General features: G+C 45.2%; 1 protein-coding gene across 5 annotated transcripts in view; it reads left to right on the top strand.

The window, feature by feature from the left end:
* MTR (5-methyltetrahydrofolate-homocysteine methyltransferase) overlaps positions 1-12,300 on the top strand; it is a 106,366-nt gene that overhangs the window by 79,487 nt on the left and 14,579 nt on the right. For all 5 annotated transcript variants that reach the window (XR_010412420.1, XM_064594591.1, XM_045877771.3 and 2 more), the window contains one exon: positions 8,024-8,105. Coding sequence is in view for 4 of the 5 variants with exons in the window: in XM_064594591.1 (XP_064450661.1) it covers positions 8,024-8,105 (82 nt within the window). In the remaining variant the exon portion in view is untranslated. The remainder of the gene's footprint in view (positions 1-8,023; positions 8,106-12,300) is intronic.

Raw genomic sequence — 12,300 nt, 5'->3', positions numbered from 1 at the left:
TCAAACTCAACACCCAAAGAACAAAGAATCCAATCAAGAAATGGGCAGAAGACATGAACAGACATTTTTCCAAAGAAGACATCCAAATGGCCAACAGACGCATGAAAAAGTGCTCAATATCGCTCGGCATCAGGGAAATCCAAATCAAAACCTCAATGAGATACCACCTCACACCAGTCAGAATGGCTAAAATTAACAAGACAGGAAATGACAGATGTTGGCGGGGATGCGGAGAAAGGGGAACCCTCCTACACTGTTGGTGGGAATGCAAACTGGTGCAGCCACTCTGGAAAACTGTATGGAGGTTCCTCAAAAAGTTGAAAATAGAGCTACCATATGATCCAGCAATTGCACTACTGGGTATTTACCCCAAAGATACAAAAGTAGGGATCCGAAGGGGTACGTGCACCCCGATGTTTATAGCAGCAATGTCCACAATAGCCAAACTGTGGAAAGAGCCAAGATGTCCATCAACAGATGAATGGATAAAGAAGATGTGGTATATATATACAATGGAATATTATGCAGCCATCAAAAGGAATGAGATCTTGCCATTTGCAACGACGTGGATGGAACTGGAGGGTATTATGTTGAGTGAAATAAGTCAAAAAGAGAAGGACATGTATCATATGATCTCACTGATATGAGGAATTCTTAATCGCAGGAAACAAACTGAGTGTTGTTGGAGTGGGGGGTGGGGTGGAGGGATGGGGGGACTGGGCGATAGACACTGGGGAGGGTATGTGCTCTGATAAGCGCTGTGAATTGTGCAAGACTGTTGAATCTCAGATCTGTACCTCTGAAACAAATAATGCAATATATGTTAAGAAAAAAAAAAAGAAGAAGAAGAAGAAGGTAGCGGGAGGGGAAGAATGAAGCAGGGGAAATCGGAGGGGTAGACGAACCATGAGAGATGATGGACTCTGAAGGGCAGGCAGGGTTCTAGCGGGGAGGGGGGTGGGAGGACGGGTTAGCCTGGTGGTGGGTATTGAGGAGGGCACGTTCTGCATGGAGCACTGGGTGTTATGCACAAACAATGAATCATGGAACACTTCATTTAAAACTAATGTTGTAATGTATGGGGATTAACATAAGAATAAAAAAAAAAAAAAAAAAAGAAACTCCAGCTTTGTAATAGTTGAGGCAGGAGGCCAAGCTAGCAAGAATAAACCAAAGGATCACCTTGGGAAGTTGTTTTTGAAAGGGGGAACCTTTTGAGAAACTTTCAGTTAAGCAATTTAAGGCAGAGAAAGTTATAAGTTGGTCCCATGACATTATTCAGTTTGTCAGATTTTTCCTGGGGTTGTGATCATAATGATATTTGGTGAGAAATATGTTAATTTATGGGTACTGTTAGACTTTTTCTGACATGTTCCTTATGCCCCGTGTTATTTACTTTGGCAGGGAATAATGCCCAGGTGGAACATTGAACTTGATGATCCTACTAGCACACAGTTTTTTTTCTAATACAAGAATACAATAGAGTCCAAAGATACTCCAAAGTTCCTTTCACACTAGAAACAACTGTATATTAAGCCAGTCGTATTAACCAAGTTTTCCAGAGAAACAGAATCAATAGGATGTATATGTATATATTTACTTTATGTATGTTATATATATTACTCTATATTATATTCTTAATATATACTATATATTATGTATACAGAGAGGTTAATTTTAAGGAGTTGGACCATGCCATTTTTGGGTCTGGTAAGACTGAAATCTGCAGGGAAGGTCAGCAGGCTGGAGACCAGGCAGGAGCTGATGTTGCAGTCTTGGTTCCAAAGGCTGTCTGGAGGTGGGATTCCTTCTTCCTTTGGGCACCTCAGTCTCTTCTCTTAAGGTCTTCAACTGATTTGACAAGGCCCACCCACACTAGGAAGAGTAATCTGCTTCACCCAGAGTCTACTGATTTAAATATTAAATCACATCTAAAAAAATACCTTCACAGAAACATCTAGACTGGTGTATGACCAAAACCTAGATCCCATGGTGTGGCCAAATGGACACATAAAATGAACCATCATACCATTTATAATCTGAGAGCATCATTTTCACAAGTAGTAACAGTGTTCTGTGTCATTTATTCACTAACTGCTTTTCATACTTGAAGGACTCCGTAATGTGGCCATTGTTGCTCACCTTAGAAAACTGGGTTTGTTTTTCCACCCAGGACTTACCCATTAGGATATGGGGCAGATTATTCTCTAGGGATATGACCATCCATCAAGAACTGGGGTTTCAGTGAGCAGGGTCTTGGGTAACTGATTTTTTTTTTTTAAAGATTTTATTTATTTATTTGAGACAGAGAGAACGAGAGAGAGAGAGAGCACATGACGGGGGGAGGGTCAGAGGGAGAAGCAGACCCCCTGCTGAGCAGGGAGCCCAATGCGGGACTCGATCCCGGGACTCCAGGATCATGACCTGAGCCGAAGGCAGTCGCTTAACCAACTGAGCCACCCAGGCGCCCTAACTGATGATTTTAATGTGAATATTCATCAGCTTAGTAAAGAGAATGATCAGAATTTACAGACTGTTGTGAGGATGAAATACCTTTTAAGATCATGATTATAAAACAGAATAAATAGATGTGATGTGGTTTCCAAATAAACCATTTTATAAGGCACGACACCACACTGAGAAGTTCAATGTCAGGAAACCACGTATTGCTCTTATGCAAATTGGAACATTATAAATGGTCCATTCTGTTATATCTCTTACCAAGTAAGGGCCACCAGATTAAAGAGGATTTTAAAAAAACATTTGGAAGCGACATAACTAGCTTCCCAAGATATACCATATGCAAAATTAGCCACACGTGCCTCCTAACAGTTAGAACCTGGCATATCAAGTTAGAAGCAGGTCAGAAGTTACCCGCTGTCTCTCTGCGCTCCTGCAAAACTTCTGTTCTCTTGGTCTGGGCATGGGTGACGTGATCCTCCCCAAAGGTGGAAATCTAGGTCCTACGACCTCACAAAGTTCCTTCAGCTCTCCAGTGCTCTGTTTCTGTATGAACTCCGCCTTTTTTCATGCTGTTCTCTTCATGCCTCTTACAGTTTCTGGGAAAATAATTGGAAAATAAAAGCCAGTCGCCAGTTACACGTTCTCTTTTCCATTGTTCTGCTAGAACAGCCCTTGCAGGATAGATTCCTTAGATTCTAAGAACCTCAGTCTAAAAATCCCCGACTCTGACTCCGTTCTAAAGTAGTGACAGTGGGTGAAGCCTCACTCAGTCTTGCTTAATCCAGCCCTCTTCTTTAAGGAAGCCCTTTTCCTGAAATACATCGGTCATACAGAAAAGTACACAAGTCAGAGATCTATAACTCGATGAATTTTTACAAAACTGAACCCCCTACGTAAGCACCTCTAGATTAAGAAATAGAACGTTATTGGCACTCTGGGCGCTTGGCTGGTCCCCCACCTAGTCATCCTTTACAACAAAAGGACCACTGTGCTGTCTCCCATCACCGTAGGTTGGGTTTGCCTGCATTTCAGCTTCATAGACGTGGAATCCTGTTGCATGTGTTCTTCTGTGTCCCGCTTATTTTGTGCACCGCTCTGCCTGTGAGGCCCAAACTGGTGGTTATAGTAGTTGTTTTTCCACCGTGGTGTATATAATATTCCATTGTATAATTGTATACTATACTGTGGCTTAATTATCCAGGCTACTGTTGGTGGACATTGGGTTTTTCCAGTTTGGGGCTATTGGGCAGAATGCCGCTGTGTTCGTATTTCTGCCCTGAAGCAAACTTGCTGGGTCCTGTGCGTACGATCATTGGCATAAGATGTTGCTGGGTAGTTTTCCAAAGTGATTGTATTAATTTACACTCCCACCAGCAACTACAAGAGTTCAGTTACTCCACACCCTTTTCAATTTTATCCATTTCAGTACATATGTTAATAGTATCTTGGTATGGTTTTCACTTGTCTTTCTTGCTGACTGATGATGTTGACTACCTTTTCATGTGTATGTTGACCATTTGGGTTTGCTTTCTAAGTCTGTTTTTTTTTAATTCGGTATTCTGCCTTTTTTCTTACCGATTGGTATGCATTCTTTATTTATATTGGATGCAAGCCCTTTATTAGAAATATATGGCAAATAGATTCTTCCATTATGGCTTGCCTTTTGCTGTCTTAGTTGTATTTTTGGATAACAAAGTTTTTAATCTTCAGGAAGTCTGATTTATCAGTCTCTTCCTTTACGGTTAGTGCTTTTTGCATCTCTCTAAGAACGCCCTCTACTCCTGGAAGAGTCAGCTTTGCTAGAAGGCAAGGAGAGTTGGGATATCTCAGAAGCCCTCTGGGAGCTCTTACTCTTACCTCCTGCAGACCTGTTGAGAGAGCAGCCGTGTTCCATTTTTTGCCTTTGTGAACTGTTATTTGAGCAGATGGCAGCTCAGGATTTCCAAGTTGTCATGAAAGAAGATGAGGGGCTGTACCATGTCCATGGCTTTTCCAGATCTCAGTGGCCCGTGGTGGCATGATGGAATTAGAACCCTATTCCCAGGACACTCGCAATGAGCCTTACGGCTGATTGATGCATCCCGGGATGAGTTGAAAGGGCTCTACAGACTTGGGGTCATGTGCGCATGGAAACATGCCTGGAGTTCCCTTTTTAACCTGTAGCTCTGAGAGGATAGAAAACTGAATATTCTTCCGTCCGTAATGCATATTGTTTTGTATCACAAGCTAGAAATGACTTGCATGGAAATCTGGCCCTGTTAGCTGCACAGCTTCTCAAAGGCACAAGTCTGGTAGTTAGCACTCAATTTTTAAATGGTTCAAAACCCATAACTTCACAGTGTCTTTTTCAGTTATTTTTTTGTGAATAGTGGAGAATTCAGAAGGAAGTCACATTGCTCGAAGAGAGAGGTCATTTCCCGAGTTTTTGTTTTTGTTTTTTTTTTAAAAGATTTTATTTGTTTATTTGACAGAGAGAGACACAGTGAGAGAGGGAACACAAGCAGGGGGAGTGGGAGAGGGAGAAGCAGTCTTCCCGCTGAGCAGGGAGCCCCATGTGGGGCTCGCTCCTGGGACTCCAGGATCATGACCTGAGCCGAAGGCAGACGCTTAACGACTGAGCCACCCAGATGCCCCATGTTTTTGTTTTTTTTATGAATTCTTAGGAGGTAAGATGCTGAATCGCATAACTAGCATTGTTTTCCTCGTGGCGTTGGCTATGGGGAAGCTTGGAGCTCAGGTGCGGGGGGAGGATTTCACGGACCCGACTTCTGCATCTGACCCCACTGCTGATTGCCTCCCATCTTCATTTCCCCTGACTCTCATTTTTCTCATCAAATTCTAAGGGTTTTTTTGGTCATGCTGCATTTATGTAAAACGTTTTAATTCTGGAAGGATAAGGCATTAAAAAAAATTCTTGAATTAACTTGTTCTTTTTCAGAGTTTTTAAAAAGACCTTCTGAAGTTAACACTGTCCTGCCCATTGGGCAACCATGGGGGGCGACTCACTGAATCCCCAGCATTGCTGAGGGACTCAGCAGAGACGGAGCTGAGATTCAGCCTCAGGGCCCAGCCCTGTGCTGTTGGTCTGTAGGAGCGGAGGAGAGATTCCAGTGTTTTCCATCTTTTCAGGCTTCGGAAAGAAGTCTGCTTCCCGCTGGAGACAGATGCGTAAATGGAAGCTTAGAAGAAAGTAGACTCAATGTCATACTATTTTATAAGGAAACCAGTGGTGCTCTTGATGGCTGAGCCAGCTCAAATTTCATGGCTGTGCTCCTTTAGCTTTGTTGTGTGTGTGTGTATGTGTGTGCACGCGCTGGAAAACAGCACTTTGCTTTTATTTGTTGTTGCTGGTTTTAAATAGTGGGATCCATCCATTTCTTCCCGGTGCCCTTGTCCAGAAGATCATCAGTGAGAGAATGGCCAGAATTGCACTGGGAATCCTTGGATGCTTAATGAATATTGATTGTGTTGACTTTAAGATTTAAAACTGCGCTGGTTCCCTTTAAGAGAAGTAGCCAAGTCACATCAGGCCTAATGTTTCCCGGAGGAACTTCATGCAGAATATATATTGAGGGCTATTTGCGTGTTCGAAGAGCTGACCACCTGAGGAAGAGAAAGAAAGCATAGTCTCACTTGTGTTCTCTTGAGAAGCTGGAAACAGTTTCTTCTTTAAAACTATTCCCACTGTTTGAAAATCTTCTGCCTTGTAGAATACCAGGGATACTTTCAAATCTTTGTGCACACAGGTAGCACCAACAGCACACCCTGGGACGGCCGTGGAGGTGTTGGGTCTGACTCCCTCTGCCGCTGTACGCCCCAACCCCCCAGTCCAGCAGAGCCTCCTGTGCCCAGCACCTTGGGCCTGCACGTCTATTGTAGAGCTCAGTGCCTGTGACTTTGGGCTTTAGTCCTCTGCTTCCTGTCCGTGTGTGGAGAGACCTATACAAAGGGGACAGGTGAGGGGTACCTGGGGGGCTCAGTCATTGAGCGTCTGTCTTTGGCTCAGATCATGATCCCAGGGCCCTGGGATCGAGCCCCACGTCGGGCTCCCTGCTCCGCAGGAAGCCTGCTTCTCCCTCTCCCACTCCCCCTGCTTGTGTTCCCTCTCTCACTGTCTCTCTCTCTCTGGGTCAAATAAATAAATAAAATCTTAAAAAAAAAAAGGGGGGGACAGGTGAAATGTCAGGCTCTTATCTGTCTTCTTGGGAATGAACTTTTAGTCATCCCTGAGAAGCCTATTAAAAACACACTCACCCATATATTGTGCCTTTAATATTCTCCTGGTTGTTAAAAGTTACCTCAGTAATCCACGCTTATTATTAGAACATGTCAAACCCTTCAGAGGAATGGAAAGTAAAATTTAGTCTCTCCCTTCCTGCCTTCCATTCCACCTCCAACCTCCGTGTAACCAGGGCTGACATCTGATGTGTGTCTCTCTGTTTTTTTCTAAATACACATACAAGGTTGGCAGGTGAGGGCAGGTTCAGGGCGGTAGTACTTGTTTATTTAAAAAGCAGAGTTGTATTAAACAGACTGTTCTGTTACTTTGGTTTTCCCCCACGTAGTAGCTTATTCTGGACATCTTTCCACAGGAAAATGCATGTTAGTTGAGGGGGAAGAATAGGAAAGCATCTGACCCCTGGAAGAGTGCTGCTACCTTAGGGGGACAAGATAGGGCGAGAAAAGACCGGGAAAGACAGTCCATCCTGGGGGAGCCACAGCAGCTGCCCTTTTAAATGCGCTTGTGGCAAAGTGCACACTCGGGTCCCACTTTCAGGGCCCTGGTGTAACCACTGTCGGGGAGGGTGTGCAACTGGGTCTCACTTTAGCCGCTGCAGAGCCTGTGCTATGAGATTCAGTGATCAGAGGGCAGCTTGCTGCGCACTTCAGTGAATTAGGCCCCTCCAAGGGTTAAAGGGTGTTTCTTCCTCACTGCTTCTGTTTCCCAGTCTGGCAGTAGGGGTTTGGGGCTGAATGTTGTTGCCACTTTTGCCTCTCTGTGTTACTTCGTGTCAAATTTATTCAGGGTCTGAGGTTCCTTACTGCAAGTCTGAGGTGGGCTTTTTGAAGACTGCGTCCTGAGCTAGCATGTGCGTCCTCTGCCTGGTGCCTGGTGCCCCAGGGGCCCTGGCTGCTCTCCCAGCCCATTTGAAGGAAGGAACTCAGCCTGACTTTTATGGCAGCAAAGCACAATTGTCCGGGCTGCTTAGCTCCCTCAGTTCAGACAGGCTGCTAATGAGGGCAAGGTCATGGTCGCATCCCTGTTGGCAGAGAGCTGAGGACAGTCTTCTGCATTTTGTCACAGATTTTTGTTTTTGTAGCGTGAGCCGACAAATCCATGTCTTCTCCCCTCAGTCTCCCCATCTTATGGGGGTGGGGGAGAGGAGGAAGTCCCCTTGTTTTACAAGGGAAATGTGAAGTTCAATATTTGAAGTACCTTACAATCTTTCCTTGGAAAGCACTCTGTAGAAACACATTATCTCTAATGGTTCCAAACACGTGTCGTGGAGGAACTGTCAGCCCTGATGGATGTGTTTTTCTTCCCGACCCCTCTTTTTAGAACCCACACGGCGGTTAAAATAGCTCCAAGATACAGCGCGCCTGTAATCCACGTCCTGGACGCATCTAAGAGCGTGGTGGTGGTAAGTGTGGGGCCTTGCGTTCCTTCAGATATGTTGTAAGGAGAAGAGAAGATGCAGAGTTCAGGGTATTTCCCAAGATCATCTTCTATTTTTGTCCAAGTCTACTAAAAAAAAATGTGGAAGAAGAGCCTACAGCTTGTCACAGTGTCACTGCGGGGGTCTGCATTGCTGGAAGGGGGGGCCAGGTGACGTGTCCTGTGCTTTCGAAGACCGCGTCCTGAGCTAGCAGCGGAACGCTGGTCTGAGCAACAGAGACATGGTACCAAGACACTCGTGACCTTGACACCAGCCCAGAGGGAGAGAGGTTTCAGCCATTTACATGCATTTACAAATATGAATATATACTGTCTTAACTCCACACCAGAGCTAAAAGGAATGTGGAATTTTATTTATTTATTTATTTTTAAAGATTTTATTTATTTATTTGAGAGTGAGAAGGAGAGAGCATGAGAGGGGGAGGGTCAGAGGGAGAAGCAGGCTCCCCGCCGAGCAGGGAGCCCGATGCGGGACTTGATCCTGGGACTCCAGGATCATGACCTGAGCTGAAGGCAGTCGCTTAACCAACTGAGCCACCCAGGCGCCCCTGGAATGTGGAATTTTAAAAAATGACCTATGTCCAGATAAAAAGACCCTTAACTCGGAATGGGCCAGTTGACCCTACCCAAAGAGAGAAAAACATTCTCTAGATGTTCAAAACCCAGAATAATAGATGCTTTTTCTCAGTAAATGTAATAAACAACATACCTGAGTGTGTTTTTATGCTTCTCTCCATCAGTGAAGCCCAGTATCCTCTCTTGTTGTTACGTGTTTCATTTGTTTCATTGTATAATAGGAAATAATAGCTGGAGAGAATCTGAGGGACCGTGTGGTCCCGTGGTTTCCAGGTTTGTTTTAGCCACAGAAACCTTGTCTGCAAGTACAGCCCGGTATGGATAAGAGCAGCCCCTTCCATCCTTCATCCCGCCCCTAGTTCTCGAAAGAGCACAATTTTAAAAACCGCTAATATAGTGCAGCCTTCTGATTTGTGGGCGAGGAGAGTGACCGAGGGGCTCTGATGATTCGTGAGACTGCCCAGTGACATCACGCGGCCTGAACTCGGGTGACCACATGTCCTAAGCCATTTTCCAAAGGCATCCTTCCAGATCTGTGAATTCATTTATATTGAAGTTGAACAATAATGACTAACATTACTGGAAATTGATAGGGTGCCAGACACTGTGCTAAGTGCTTTCCGTGGATTTTTTTTTTTAAACCCCCATGAAGCAGATACTTTGAGAGGTGAGGACACAGGAATGGAGAGGTTAGTACCCCTCTTGAAGCCAGACGTCCGTCACGCGGCAAGTGTGGGGTGTAGAGGCAGGCGGTCTTAACTCCATTGCCTCGTTAAACTTGCTGCCATTAATATTTAAGTGATCCTCCTTTATTCAGAAGGATACGATTAAATCAGACTGGAATCATAGAGTTGCAGTTTTTCATTTGCCATTGATGTAGACTAATGTGTAAATAAACTACATTTCTACAATTTCAGAACAGTTTTTTGTATCTTATATTTGGATTGTGCTTCATATATCGAGCTTATATCGAGTTCATGATTGAGTAACCATTGGGCCTATTTTTAAGGCTTGTTGCTATTTTCAAATGCTAAGGAATGACTGAACATTTCCCGTTTGGAGACCAGGCTGTTGGCCCTTTTTAAGTCCATGGTGGTAGTGTTGCCCCCACAGGTAGGGGGATGACTCTGGGTGGGAAGGAACTGGCCTCTGGATTCTATCTTGAGGGCACTCCGTCACCGTCTTGAAGAGTAATGCAGCAGGGGCCGAGCCGAAAGCCCGGAGATGAGGCGTAGGTACTGGTGCTCTTGCCGGTCGGTCCGGCTGGACAGCCGGCAGTGGTTAGCTCTTCTCAGATACAAAGAGATGGCCCCCTTCTGAAATTACTCAGACATAAGTGCGATGATAAGTCATTTGGGTCATTGCTGGTGACACTTCTCAGGAGTCAGTGGTACAATTCATTTAGGCTGATTGTCGGTTCAGAGTCTTTTGATCCGACCCCAGTGAGCGTGGCCCAGGCCCATGCTCTGGACCACTGGCTCCAGCATCTGAAAGATTCCGAAATGTGGCAACTATGGGATCATTGGAGCTTTAGACCTCAGGATGCCCCTGCTGTCTTTCCTTTCTTTTTAAATAAAAAACGAGGTGCCAATATTTAGTTCTTTCTAAATTATAAACTGTATTTTCAACTTCTCCCCTCTCACTGTGCTATTGCTGTTATGAAAAATGAAGAATAAAAGAATAAAACACGTGTGAATGGTTGGCCTGAAAACCCACGACGAGCTCTGATTTGTGGTGGAAAGATCACAAAGATAAGCCCGTATAATGGGCCATGAGCAAGTCAGACTGGGCAGGGAGGGGCTTGTCACTCTGGCTCTGGGAGCTGGGGCCCCCAGGGTATGGACAGTGCCAGCAAACTGGTGTGCCCTGTCTACCCGATGGGAGCCATGTCAGAGTCCTGTTAAAAGTCCTTTGGATGTTTAGAAAAATCAGGATTTTGCTTTCTCAGGGTCTAAAATCTCACAGAATGCAGAATTTTAAACAATATTTCAAACAATATTTAAAATCACCGATTTCATGTGCATGGCGGGCTCAACAGCAAGCATTCCCTTCCTGTCTCCATTTAGCTCTGCTGGCTTAAGTGAGGACCCCATTGAGTTAAGGTGGATGAAAGGCTGGGAGGTACTTTGTGGTGTGAATACCATTCAGGAGTCTATTGTCAGGCTTGTCACAGTGGTCTTTTCTGATTAGGTTCCTAAAAGTGATTTGGCTTTATACTAACTCTTAGGGGATTGGATTGCTGTTAGAGATACTTAGAAAATTCATGTAGAATTAAAGGCATTTCAAGCCGGTGGGCACCTCAGCCATCGTCCAGCCTAACTTGGTCAGTTTCACATAATGATACTGACCTTCCAGGCCCTTGTGTTGGAAGATCCAGCTGGAGGCTGAGAGATGAGATGGGGCAGCACAGGGTTTTGAGCTGATGGTGATCAGCAGCCATTTCCTCTTTCTGGATAATTGTATTTTGAGCTTTGGTGGTGGCTATTCTCCCATTACCTTGATAATCCCAGTCATAAACAATATATAGCTGATCCTAGTTTTAGAATTGACTAAGTCGCCTCACATTTCTCAGATGATGGGTTTCCTTTCTTTCCTTAGCACAAGCTCGTAGTTGACCATGAAGATCAGCCTCATTCCTTCAGCAGACATTTAGTGAGGAGACACCTTGTATGTGCCAGGTACAGAGCTAGAAACCAGGGACATGAAGGCAGTTAAGGTGCAGTCCTGCCCTCCAAGGGCTTGTCCTCTAGTGAGCCAAGTGGATACACAGATACTAAAAGCCTGTGGGAAATGCAATGAGGGAGAGAGGCACCGAGTACCTTTGAAACATAGATCGGTACCTGACCAATGTGTTGTGTGGGTCCCTGGGACCACCCTCAGTTTCAGTGATTTGCTAGAAGGACTCAAAGAACTCAGAAATACCGTTATACTCACAGTCACGCTGTATTGCAGTGAAAGAATACAGATTAAAATCCGCAGAGGCAAAAGATACAAAAGGTGGAATCCAAGAAAGGGCAGGCACCAGCTTCCAGGTGTCCTCCCCCGTGGAGTCCTACGGACAGTGCTTAATCCTTCCGAGAGTGAGGCGGGACACCACGGGCAGCGCATTGCCGACCAGGGAAGCTCAGCCAAGCCTTGGTATCCAGGGCTTCTCCTGGGAGTCAGTCCCGTAGGAATGGAATGCTTTAAGCACCTGACTCGCCTTAGTTACTCCAGAGTCAGACAGATACAACATAAGCCAGGTCTCCCCAAAATCACATTGTTAGCGTAAACTATGCAGGGTGGCCCAGGGCTCCAGGTGGACGAAGACTCTTATCAGGCAGGATATTGCAAGGGCTTAGAGCTTATCTCTCAGGATCCATCAAGAGCGAGGCGTTTCTCTGGAATGTGTGAGAGTTGGACATCCTAGGTCTACTGAGGTAGCCCTCGGCTGCACGCCCCGGCAGGAATTAGCGAAGCTGGCGAAGGGAGGGGGAATGACGTGAACGAGGGAAAGCTCCTTGAAGGAGGCGTCACCAGAACTGACCAGTGTTGCTCCTGTTTTGTTTGTCTCCTTTTGCTCCTCTGTGGTTCTTGAATTTCGA

The sequence above is a fragment of the Mirounga angustirostris genome, unplaced genomic scaffold, assembly GCF_029215605.1.
Source record: "Mirounga angustirostris isolate CCGP_5_RB_7025 unplaced genomic scaffold, mMirAng1.0.hap1 SCAF_6, whole genome shotgun sequence".
Lineage (NCBI taxonomy): Eukaryota > Metazoa > Chordata > Mammalia > Carnivora > Phocidae > Mirounga > Mirounga angustirostris.
Note: the sequence above shows the minus strand (reverse complement) of the source record. Positions and strands in the feature narration are given on the sequence as shown.